Source organism: Leucopleurus acutus (genome assembly GCF_964270905.1).
Source record: "Leucopleurus acutus genome assembly, chromosome: 17".
Classification (NCBI taxonomy): domain Eukaryota; kingdom Metazoa; phylum Chordata; class Mammalia; order Artiodactyla; family Delphinidae; genus Leucopleurus; species Leucopleurus acutus.
The window spans coordinates 83357997-83370194 of record NC_139159.1 but is presented as its reverse complement, the minus strand read 5'-3'; the positions used below and the strand labels follow the sequence as shown (position 1 = coordinate 83370194).

General features: G+C 63.9%; 1 protein-coding gene across 1 annotated transcript; it reads left to right on the top strand.

The window, feature by feature from the left end:
* The first annotated feature begins 2948 nt into the window (after nt 1-2948).
* On the top strand, nt 2949-12049 carry FAM83H (family with sequence similarity 83 member H). The gene is made up of 5 exons (XM_082858756.1): nt 2949-3062; nt 6848-7309; nt 8266-8430; nt 8516-8640; nt 8877-12049. Exons 2-5 carry the CDS (start codon nt 6863-6865, stop codon nt 11620-11622), a joined length of 3483 nt encoding a protein of 1160 aa, XP_082714882.1. The 5' UTR covers nt 2949-3062; nt 6848-6862; the 3' UTR covers nt 11623-12049.
* Nucleotides 12050-12198: the final 149 nt, after the last annotated feature.

Below are 12198 nucleotides of genomic sequence, written 5' to 3'. Positions count from 1 at the left end.
CCCTCCCTCCCCGACAGTTTCCTGGCCCACCGGCCCAGCCTCCTGTCTACTGCAGAGCCTGTTCCTAGGGCTTGAGATGGCGGAAGCCACACGCGGCGCCTGATTCCTGGACAGGTCCTCATTCCTGGACAGCTGCCGCCTCAGATGCGGCTGGGGCTGTTTTGGGGAGCTAGGGGCTAACCTGGCTTGGCGTGGAGAGCAGTCGCCACCTTCCCTCCAGGTCTTGGGATCTGGGAGGCCTCTGGGGTCCAGGCCCACTCCAAGCAGAGGGGCTGCAGCAGAGCAGCAGGGTGTGGGGCTCTCTTAGCAAGCACAGACCCCAGTACTGGGAGGACCTGGAGCCGCAGCCTGGAAGGTGCTGGCAGCTTAGCAAAGAACTCAGATGAGTGTCATGACGGAGAAGAAATGGGACTCAAAGAAGAAGAGTAACAATGGGTAGGGGTGGACATGGGAGGAGATGCCCTTCCTGGCCCATAGCAGGACCAGGATGCCAAGGACAAGCTGTCACCTTTCAGCCTGGAAGTGGCTAAAGAGAGGATGGCCTGAGGGAGCGGCAGCAGACAAGAAAAAGCACAGGATAGCCTAGGTGGAGCAGAGGGTCAGAGTGGACCACATGCTTAGTCTGAGAATGAACTCAAGCCCTGCCCTGTTTCAGAACCTATATTCAGTCCACACGGGCCTGCTTCCCATCTCCATGTGTCCTAAAGCCACGTTCCTCTGAACACTGTCCCCGGGACCCCAACCCCAGTCCCAGCCCCAGGGGTACAAGACTCAGGGTCAGGGTCTGGAATGGACATCTGAGCTCTGAATTCTCAGTCCACCACACTCAAGCCTGACTTGGAGATCCCCTGAAGGCCATTCTCAGAGAGAAAGGTCTTCCCAGAAGTACTGTCCCTGGGTGGCTGCATAGCATGTATCACACGTCAGAGTCTGAGCAGGGCTGGAGGTCAGAGGGCTCACACTCACCAGCAGCGACTCGGGTTGGCTCTGTGGAAGGACGTCTGCCACTTCCCTGGGGCAGCTTCGGGTCCCCCCTTCTTACTGCTCATCCTCCTGGGGGTGAGTAGGAAAGGTCAGGGAGGGTGTGGTCAGAGTGGCAGCGGCCGTAGGGGCAGCATCACACACTGGCTTGGACCTGTGTGGACGGACAGCAGGTGCCGAACTGGGGAACACAGGATCACCCCGACAGCACAGATTCCTGCCGGCTTCCTGGCCCACCCGCCTGCCCCTGGTTCTTGGCGGGGGGGGGTGCCCAGCAGCCTGAGTGGGAATGTTTGGCAAGAACATCTGGCCACAGCTTGTCCCCCTTGCCCTCATTCCCCTGGCCCCTCCACCCTGGCTCACCCATCCTCACCCCAGGGTCGATGTCGGGTACCCATCTCCCTGCTCCAAACCACTGGGCTGCCAGCTGGACCAGCTTCATCCTAAACACAAGCCTGAGCCAACCCTGCCTTGCTGAAGCCTCCCCAGCACCGCCACCAGACACTGACAAACACCCCCCCCCCCCCCCCCGCCCACACCGGGCATGCCCAACCCTCTCTCGTCTTGGGCTCAGCAGGTGGTGGTGTCAGGGCCTGGAAGCAACACCCCTCTCCCTAGTCCACTCAGCTGACCCCAGAATTCATTTCCTTGGGAGGCCAGCCCCAGGCGGTGGGTTCTGAGTAGGGATCTGAAGTGTTTGCGGGGGACGCTGGGGGGACCGAGGCACCTAGGGGCAGCTGAGGGCTTCCGTGTGTGTCTGTGCATGTGTGTGCACACACGCACACGGAAGGAGCATGTAGGGCTCAGAGTGCTTGCAGGGTCCCATGTCTGTGTGGGAGTTGGCAATGCAGGGTCCCCAGTTCGTGAGGGACTCTCAGTGCTCATGTAGTGTCCTGTATGTTGCAGGGTTCTGTGGGGGTCAGTGCATGAGGGACCCACCGTGCCTGCAGAGCGTCCTGTATATGTGTAAACTGGCGTGTGTCCCAGTATGGCAGGCGCAGGACTTGGTGTGCTTGTAGGGTCCTGTATGGAGGCAGGGTTCTATGTGCACGGGGGTCCTATGTATGTGGGCGCTCTGTACATGTGGCATCCCTTGTGTGTGCAGGTCACTGTGTGCCTGTAGAGTCCCCTGTCCACAGGTGTGTGCAGAGGACCCCATGCACTCAGGGTCTGTTACGCGTGAGCGTGGGCATGCCAGTGGGGTCCAATTATGTGGAGGGGGCTCGGTGCCGGGATCGGTCTGGGAGGGGACTGGTGTGGGGTGGTGTCCACACGTGTGGGAATGAAGGTCCCTTGGGTGCAGTGCTTTTCCTATACGTGTGTGGGGTCGGCGTGTGTCGGGGATCTGCGGTCAGGGTCCCTGTGTGCCCGGGGGGGGTCCCAGGTACTTATGGGCGTCCGAGTATGCGGGCGTCTCTGTGCGGGCGTCGGGGTGGGGGATGTCCGGGTGTGGTGCGGGGTCCCCGTGCTCACAGGTCCCCAGGCCCTGCCCTGCCCGGGGCTCGGCACCGCCCCCACTGTCTCACCTGCTCCACCTGCCTTCCGCAGCCAGTAGGCGAGGCCAGAAGCGCCGCCCCCCGCGTGGGGCTGGCCCGTTTCCTAGCGACTGAGCCGGAACTTCGAGTCACCCTGACTTCCGGGGCGAGGGTTCAGGGGTCAGGCTCAGGGACTTTAAGCCTTCGGCGAACAGATGGGCGCCTGGGGGCGCGGGGCCCTGGAAGTCGGGGCCTCAGCGGTCTCCGGGGGTAGCGGGCCAGGGTCCCGGGTTGCGCCGCCGGGGGGCACGCCCGGGTCCGGGGCGCGGGCGGGGTCCGGGGGAGCCGGGGTCCCGGGGGCGGCGGCGGGCGGGCGGCCGGCGGAGGAATGCGGGCGCGCCGCGGGTGGGGCCGCTCCGCCCCCAGGTGCTGCCCGGACAGGCAGGCGGCGGGGACTGCGGGCGGGGCGGGGGCGGGAGCGTGAATCAGGCAGCGCGGCGGGCGGGCCGCGGCAGGGAGTGGCTGCCGGACCGACCGGACCGCGAGGCCGCTGGGCGGCGGTCGGCTCCTGCTGCCCTTGTCCCGAGACCCCGCGCACCTGGCCAGGTAGGGCCCCCTCCCCGGGCTTCAGTTGGGCGGGGCGCGCGGGAGGGGGAGGCCGCGGCCGGGCCGGCGGGGTGGGGCGGGGTCGGCACCACCGGCGACCCCCCCGCCGCGCGGCCTCACCTGGGCGGCCCGCCGGCCCGCACCTGGGCTGGGTCCTCGCAACCCAGAGCGGGGCGGTGGGAGCGCAAGCGCGGCCGCGTGCACGGGGGTCGGGCGGGTCTGCCCGAGCTGGGGGCGAGGGGGCGCCGCGGCCGCGTGTGCCGGTGTGGACGCGGGCGCCCTCGCTCGACGCCGGCCCAGGAGGAGCCGAGCGGGAATAGGCGCCGGGCCCGGGTCGAACCAGCCCAGGCTGGCCCGACTTGCTCCCGCCCTCGCGGCCTAGCTGGAGTCCGGAGAGGGTGCCGGGCCTGGCCTGGACCCTTCCCTGGGGCGCCCCTTCTAGGCTGTCATGGCCTGGCCTGTGGGTGGCCCGAGTGGCCAGGGCTCGGTCCGGTTCCCTCCGTAGGGTGCAGGGAGAGCAGAAGGCCCCGATTTCCTGGCGCCCAAGTCCGTGGACTTGGGTGGGTGGATGGGACACCCGGCCTAGTCAGCCTAACTCCCTGGGGTTCAGTAACCCCATCCGGCCCTGCAGTACGCACCGGAAAACTGCAGCTCACCCACTTCCAGACCATGAGCCTCCCCTGCCGGGATCTCACCCCCATGCTCTTCCACTCAGCCTAATGCCTCTGTCTGCCTGGCGCAGGGTCCGTCCACCGCGTGCGCTCGCCCCAGATCCTTCCCTCCGGATAAAACCCCAGGCCTGCCCTGTGGGAAAGACTTCCGGTGGAGGCCCCTGGTATGGGAGCCCACTAGAACCCTGAGGGCTGTGCCTGGAGGCTTTGTCGCTGTGTCAGAGGTCAGAGGTCAGCTGCCAAAGAGCGTGATTCCTTCTGAGTCATCGGCCTGGGTGGGATAAGCGCCCCTCCCTCCCTTAGGGCCGGCATTTGGTAGGCAAATGTGAGGGGAGGCACGCTGCTGGCTTCTCCACAGCTGGCTGGGAGTGGCCACTGCCCGGTCCACAGTTCAGGGGTGTGCAGACCCATGAAAGGAAACAGGCAAAGGAATAAGGTCTTCGGGACCGTGGGTATAGCCATGTGGGCCAGGGTAGGGCCACCTGGCGGGCTCACTGGACGGGTGCCCCTTCCTGACCAGTCCTGTCGGATGAGAAGTTTCCTTGCCCACCTGGGATCCCCTGTGCCCCAGCTGCATGCAGCCTGGACAGTTCGTGTTGATTCCCTTCCCCAGTGACGTAGGAGGGGATGACCTCACTTCTAGCAGGTCTCCCCGGCTTGGGAAGCGGCACCTTCAAAGGCTGTCAGCGGGATAGCGCCCCCCACCCCAGTCACATACAGTTCGAGATCACACACACACCCTGCTTCCAGATACGGGGGTCCCCCGCAGTGTGAGGGGGGGTGGGAGGAATTGGGAAATTGGGATTGACCCATAGACACTACTGATGCTACGTATAAAATAGACAACTGATGGGAACATATCGATAGCACAGGGAGCTCTACCTAACGCACTGTAGTGTCCTAACGCTACCTGACGCACTGTAGTGTAGTGGAGGGGATATATTTATACATGTGGCTGATTCATTTTGCTGTGCAGTAGAAGCTAACACAATATAGTAAAGCAACTATACTCCAATAAAAATTAAATAAAAAAAAGAGATACAGTGTGACCCCCCCCCCCCACACACACACAAAAACGGTGTCATCAGGTACAGGGTGAAAACCTAGTACAGACAGGCCCACACCTCGCACCCGCGTGTGCTCAGCCTCGGTCTGGTCCTGGTACAACGAGGCCGTATGTAACCAGATACAGTCAGGGGACGGTGCCCCCTCTAAGGCACGGCAGAGCAGCTTTTCCTCAGACAATCAGACAAGTAGCATCTCCGCCAGGTGTGACTGAGTGACACGCGGGTATGCCCCATCCCCACCTCCATGTCACATTCAGTAGCCTGTCACCTCCCAGGGAAGGTAGGCAGGAGAGGTTCCCCAGGTCATCCTGACCCCCCAACTTTCTCAGGCAACAGTCTCCAGCGGGCATGGATCCCATCCAGTCAGCAGCGTCCAGCTGCACCTGCAGGGGGTGGGGGGGGTGGGGGGGGCAGTCTGGGTTGTCTGGCAGAACCACCTCCCCAGCCAGGACCGATGTTCAGGAAGCCACAGGCTAGGCAGGATTGGCTTCCAGTGGACCCTCCTTCCAGGCTAGGGGATGAGCATCCAGGTAGTTCAGGGGTCCTGGGGAGATGGGCCCTGGGAGCCAAATAAAGCCCCCACCTGGCCTTCCAGGACCAATGACCGCTTTTACCCAGGCCAGGCCCCCATGCGGCCCTTTGGAGGCAGGTGGGCTGGAGTGGAGCCAGTGGGCGTGGTTGATGTGAAGTTGGGGGGAGCAGTGAAGGTGGAGAGGCACCACCTTTAGAGCTCAGGACGAGCCCAGTGGCCACCGCAAAGGGCTCTGACTTCCTCCGGAGTGCGGCAGGGAGCCAGGCAGTGACCAGAAACTTGGAAAGGTTGCTGCTGCCACACAGGGCCGGGCTTGGCAGGGACAGGCCTCTAAGCTCCTGCCAGGATTACAGGCCTCGGGGAGGGCTGGTGCCTGGGGTGTGGCCCAGGCAGGTGTTTGAGATGGGATGGTGGACAGGGGTCAGGGTTCGGAGGGCTGAGAGGTCAGTGAGTGGATTGTGTGCTCAGAGTGTGTGACCCTGTAGGGCAGGTGCAGGAGCGGCCAGGGTCTGTGGATGGGGCTTAACGCTGCATCCCAGGACAAGCTCTGTGTCCTGGGCCAGGTGTGCTATCAGGTCAACCCTGACAGCTGCATTTAAAAAAAAAAATGTTTTAATACAATTTTTAGAGGTTACACTCCATTTACAGTTACTACAAACTATGGGCTCTATTCCCCCTGTTGTACAAGGCATCCTTGGGCCCATCTTACACCTGATACTTTGTACCTCCCCCTCCCCCATATCTGAGTCTGCTTCTTTATTACATTCACTAGATTGTTGTGTTTCTTTTAGGTTCTACATACAAGTGATATCATACAGTATTTGTTTTTCTGTGATGTTTCACTTAGCATAATACCCTTCAAGTTCATCCACGTTGCTGCAAATGACAGAATTTCCTTCTTCTTTATGGCTGAGACAGGTGCATTTTACAGTGGAGGTAACAGGCCAGAGGCACAGGGAGCAGCCCAGGTTCCCCCAGCACTGGGGGCAGAGACACAGGCAGCGACCCAGCTTGTCCAGCACGCACAGTGCCAGGGGCCACGAAAATGCATTCATGTCATAAAATCAGAAGAAAAAAGTAAATATAACAGTAAAGGCTGGATTATATTTTCTTTCTTCCAACTATCATATCATTAGTGTTTTCTTGTTTTTAATGGAGGAAGGGGTCCACAAGGCCATAAAGTAACCTGAGTGGGTTTTGTGTGGAGCCAGAGCCCCTGGCGGGAAGCTGGGGCACCAGATGTTCCCTGGCTCCTGGTGAAAGCAGGGGCCTGGCCGGTACGGCCAGAGCGGCGAGAGACAGCTGGGGTGCCTGTGTCGGGGCGTTCTTCTGATGTTCCCCCAGCTAGGGGGCATGCTAGGTTCTGGGGCTGCCCTGGAAGACCTCCAGGCACGGGCTGAACTCCACAGCCCACGCAAGGTCACTGACAGCCCCTTCTATGATGTGTGTCCACATGTGTGTGGGGGGGGCCCAGAGCCCCTGCCTCTGTAACGTGTCTTCCTGCCCTTCCCCCAGGTCCCTGGCCCCGCCATGGCCCGTCGCTCCCAGAGCTCCTCGCAGGGGGATAACCCACTGGCACCCGGGTACCTGCCACCCCACTACAAAGAATATTACCGCCTGGCAGTGGATGCACTGGCTGAGGGCGGGCCAGAGGCCTATAGCAGCTTCCTAGCGTCCGAGGGGGCACCTGCCTTCCTGTGTCCTGAGGAGCTGGAGCACGTGAGCCGCCACCTGCGGGCCCCACAGCACGTTGCCCTCGAGCCCCCCGAAAGCAGCCCTCCCAACATGGACTTTGATGGCTCCTCGGGCACCTACTGGCCTGTGAACTCAGACCAGGCAGTGCCTGAACTCGACCTGGGCTGGCCCCTGACCTTCGGCTTCCAGGGCACTGAGGTTACCACACTGGTGCAGCCGCCGCCACCTGACAGCCCCTGCATCAAGGATGAGGCTCGAAGGATGATCCGCTCTGCCCAGCAGGTGTGCTGTCACAGGCTCAGCAGGCAGTGGGGAAGGGCAGCCTGAGCTGGACCGTGAAGCATGAATAGGAGTGTGAGGGTGAAGGAGAAATACCAGCATGCCCAGCTTAGGGGGCAAGGGCGGGGCCAGGGCTGGCTGGCTAGGCGTCTCCAGGCTTCGAGCTGTGATGAGGGCTCCCTGGCAGACTTTTTCCCGGGTCAGCAGGGGTTTGGTTATTTCAAGCTGCAGACTGCACAGGTTTGCTTGCCCAGGGTCATGGCCAGTGCCCAGAAACTCAGGGGCTCTGGGATGGTTGGGGTCCCTCCTTGCCTGGCTTTACTGTTGAGAGAATTCTCTCTAGTCGTGCCCTTGACCTAGCTGACAGCTTCTTACCCCTGTGCCCTCAGCACCCCAAACAGTTGGCAAATAGCAAAGGGAGACTGTTAAACCATGGACCCTAAGGCAGCAGGTTCAGACACTAAGAACCCCTGCCTCTGCCTCTGCCTCTGCCCCCCGCCCCCCCCCCCCGTGGCAACCCTCTCCCAGGGGCAGAAATGGAGCCTCGGTCTCAGCCCTGATACCTGCCCTGGGGTCCTGGGAGCTCAGCGTCTGTAAGGCAGGGGTGTTTGGGGGCTTCATCTGCCTTGCCCCCTGCGCCATCAGGGCTCTGCCCTGGGCTGAACACCCGCCCCTAGCTGGAGGACAGCCCGCCCCCAGTAGGCTGCAGGCCCCGTGCCTGCCTCAGGCTCCATCATAGGTCGCCTAGCAGACCAGCACCCCCATATCCCCTCTGACAGCCCCCTCCCTTCTGACCCCCATTCCATGACAGGGCCCCACTCTCCCCTGGGATGAGCTAGTGGCCATTGTTGGCATCCAGAGACAACCTGCCCTGGGGGCGGGGGCGTGGAGGTATGGCTAGAGAATGGTGGGGACCGTGGAGGGGTCTGTCCTCCGTCCCTGATTCGACCCCCCCGCAGGTGGTGGCCGTGGTGATGGACATGTTCACCGACGTGGACCTTCTCAGTGAAGTGCTGGAGGCCGCTGCGCGCCGCGTCCCGGTCTACATCCTCCTAGATGAGGTGAACGCGCAGCACTTCCTGGACATGGCTGACAAGTGCCACATCAACCTGCACCACGTGGATGTGAGTGACCGGAGGGGGGGAGGGGATGGCTGGGAGGGAAGGGGTAAGATCCCTCTTCAGAGACGTGACGCCTCTCCTGCCCCAGTTCCTACGCGTGCGCACTGTGGCGGGCCCCACCTACTACTGCCGTACCGGGAAGTCCTTCAAGGGCCACGTGAAGGAGAAGTTCCTCCTAGTGGATTGTGCCGTGGTGATGAGCGGGAGCTACAGGTGCGCGCAGCCCCGTTGCACCCCCCCCCCCCCGCCCCCAGCCCCAGCCCCTCCCCATTAAAGGGCCTCCTCTCCAGAAGCCCTCCTCCTGGAGCCCCTGACACAGCTCCAGCCGGTCCTGCCCCAGCCTGGCCTGGGTCATTACTCGGCCCCGCCCCTTCCCTCTAACCCTGGCCCTGCCCTTTCCCCTGACTGCTCTTGCCCCCTCCCTCTGACTGGCCCCACCCTACTCCCAGCTTTATGTGGTCCTTCGAGAAGATCCACCGGAGTCTGGCACACGTGTTCCAGGGCGAGCTGGTCTCCAGCTTCGATGAGGAATTCCGCATCCTCTTCGCACAGTCCGAGCCGCTGGTACCCTCCGCCGGGGCGCTAGCTCGCATGGACGCCTACGCCCTGGCTCCATACGCGGGGGCTGGGCCCCTCATGGGTGGCCAGGTGACCGGGGCGTTGACCCCTTTCTCCTTACCCAAACGAGCCCACCTCCTGTTCCCACCGCCTCGGGAAGAAGGCCTGGGCTTCCCCTCATTCCTTGACCCCGACCGCCACTTCCTGTCGGCCCTCCGCCGAGAGGAGTCACCGCGGATGCCGGGGGGCGCCCTGGAGCCGCACATGGGGCTGTGGCCACTGTCGCGGCATCTGGATGCCGAGGCCGGACCAGGCGGGGAGCTCTTGGGCCCGCGGGGCTTCTTTCAGGCGCGGCACCAAGAGATGGACGCCTTCAAAAGGCACAGCTACGCGGCCGCTGACGGCACGGGAGCCGTGGAGAATTTCGCTGCCGCGCGACAGGTGTCACGGCAGACATTCCTCGGCCACGGTGATGACTTACGCTTCCAGACCAGCCACTTCCACCGCGACCAGCTCTACCAGCAGCACTACCAGTGGGATCCGCAGCTTGCGCCAGCGCGCCCACAGGGCCCGTTCGAGAAGCTGCGCGCTGGCCGCCCTGGCTTCGCGGACCATGACGACTTCACGCTGGGCGCCGGGCAACGCTTTCCGGAGCTCGGCCCGGACGGACACCAGCGGCTGGACTACGTGCCATCCAGTGCTTCACGGGAGGTGCGCCATGGCTCTGACCCTGCCTTCGGGCCCAGGCTCCGCGGTCTGGAACCGGCCGGGGCCCCATCCCCCAACCTGGGACAGCGCTTCCCTTGCCAAGCGGTGACGAGGCTAGGCCCAGAGACTGTGCCCAAGCCAGAGCCAGAGCGCAGAGGCCGGCCCGAGGGGCGGGCGGGACTGCGGCACTGGCGCCTCGCCTCCTACCTGAGCGGCTGTCACGGTGAGGATGCTGGCGACGAGGGCCTGCCCGCACCCATGGAGGCCGAGGCCTATGAAGACGACGTGTTGGTTTCTGGGGGCCGGGTGGCCGCCGGGGACCTGCTGACCTCGAGCTTCCGTGTGCCCACGTCCTTCCCGGGCTCCGGCAGCGGTGGTGGCGACAGCTCTGAGCCCGAGGGCCTGGAGGCTGGCCTGGCCAAGCAGGACACTTTCCGCTTGCGCCCGAACCCGCTGATCCAGCGCAGCTCGCGGCTGCGCTCCTCGCTCATCTTCAGCGCGTCACAGGCGGAGGGCACAGGCGGAGCTGCTGCGGCCACCGTGGAGAAGGAGCAGGTGGTGAGCGAGATGCCGGCGTCCGGTGGCAAGGCCATGCGCTCTGCTGTCTCCACCAAGGTGGCCGAGCTCCTGGAGAAATACAAGGGCCCGACTCGAGACGCCGGCGGCATGGGGGCAGCAGTCACGGTCGCCAGCCACAGCAAGGCTATCCTGTCCCAGGCGTGGCGGGAGGAGGTGTCGGTACCTGGGGGTGGTGGGAGCGAGCACCGCAGCCTCGAAAGCTGCCTGCTAGACCTGCGCGACTCCTTCACGCAGCAGCTGCACCAGGAGGCCAAGCGGCAGCCGGGAGCCGCCGCTCTCACCGCCACGCAGCTGCTGGACACACTGGGCGGGAGCAGCGGCGGCACTGACCGGCTGCCTTCCTGCTTCCTCTCCACCCAGGGCCGCTCCACCTCCCCGCAAGGGCGGGACAGCCCCCCACCAGAGGGGCCTGGGGCGCACCAGCCACCCCACTCTGAGCCAAAAGGGATCCCCACCTCAGCCTACCCCGAGCAGAAGGAAAGTCCCACTGCAGGGTTTCCCAGCTGCAGAGACAGGCCCACCACGGGATTTACCGAGCAGAAGGGGAGTCCCGCTTCTGCCTACCCTGAGCACAAGGGAAGCCCGGTGCCCCCGGTGCCCCCTGTGCCGGAGCACAGGGGCAGCCTCCCCCTCCCCTTCTCCGGGGAGTCTCCAAAGACCGGGCCCACAGAGGAGGCGCCTGGTGGCCCCATGGAGATCCTGCGCAGGGGATCTGCGCGGCTGCGGCAGCTGCTGAACCCCAAGGGTGAGCGGCGCGTGGAGGATGAGGGTAGCTTCCCGGTGCCACAGGAGAATGGGCAACCTGAGAGCCCCCGGCGGCCATCGCCAAGCCGGGCTGACAGCACCGAGGCTGCCACAGGAGATGAGCGGGGCCCGCGGGGGTGCGTGGCCTCGGCCACGGCCAATGCCTTGTACAGTAGCAACCTGCGGGATGATACGAAAGCCATCCTGGAGCAGATCAGCGCCCACGGCCAGAAGCACCGCGGAGGCCCCGCGCCGACCCCGGCCCAGAGCAGCCCTGAGCTGGGCCACCCTCCAGCTGCCGGCGGCCGGGCCCCTGACATGTCTGACAAGGACAAATGTTCTGCCATCTTCCTCGCAGACAGCCTGGGGACCCAAGGCCGGCTGAACCGCACACTGCCATCCAGCGCAGCGGAGCGCGACCGACTGCTGCACCGCATGGAGAGCATGCGCAAAGAGAAGCGCGTCTACAGCCGCTTCGAGGTTTTCTGCAAAAAGGAGGAGCCCGGGGGCCCGGGGGCCGGGGAGGGCCCGGCGGAGGACACCAGGGACAGCAAGGTGGGCAAGTTCATGCCCAAGCTCCTGGGTACGTTCAAAAGCAAGAAGTGAGTCTCCTGGCCCACCAGCCCAGGTCGGGGTGCCGGCATCACGGTCGGGCAGAACACCTGGTCCTCAGCCAAAGCCTTCGGAACCGGGCTGAGCACAGCCAGAGCTTGGCTCCGCTTGAGGCGCACCCGGTGGTCCTCCCTGCCTCTTGCCCCTTGGCCTCTCCTCCCTGGGGGCTCCAGCCCCTAGCTGCCCCCCGCCCTACTTCCCCAGTTCCCGCTCTTCTCACACCTCAGTCTCTGGACCCTCAGCGCCACCTGACCTGCGTCTGACTGCACCATTTCTTTGGGCTTCAGGTCCCCTTTGGATCACCTCAGGGACCCATCTCTCTGTGCCTCAGTCCCCCATCTTTCAGGGGGCCCGCCTCTGTGCCTCAGTCCCCCATTCTCTGGGGTCCTTGTGTCTCAGGGTGTCTGTGTCTCAGGGGTCCCCTCTGCTCGTGGCCTTCTGGCTGTGCTGCAGCCTCTCCTCTGTGCCTGGCAGCCCCGTCCTCTCTCAAGGCCTCCCCCCTTCTCAGGACCTGTCCTCTCCACCTGTATCCGAGGTCGCCGGGTTCACTTCCTGCCCTGCCCCTTTCCA

What these genes read in the sequence shown, in the direction of transcription:
- FAM83H (XM_082858756.1), top strand. Translation starts at nt 6,863, where the DNA reads ATGGCCCGTCGCTCCCAGAGCTCCTCGCAGGGGGATAACCCACTGGCA. An exon ending in TCAACCTGCACCACGTGGAT is followed by an intron (nt 8,431 to 8,515) that starts GTGAGTGACCGG and finishes CTCCTGCCCCAG; the next exon opens with TTCCTACGCGTGCGCACTGT. An exon ending in GTGATGAGCGGGAGCTACAG is followed by an intron (nt 8,641 to 8,876) that starts GTGCGCGCAGCC and finishes CCCTACTCCCAG; the next exon opens with CTTTATGTGGTCCTTCGAGA.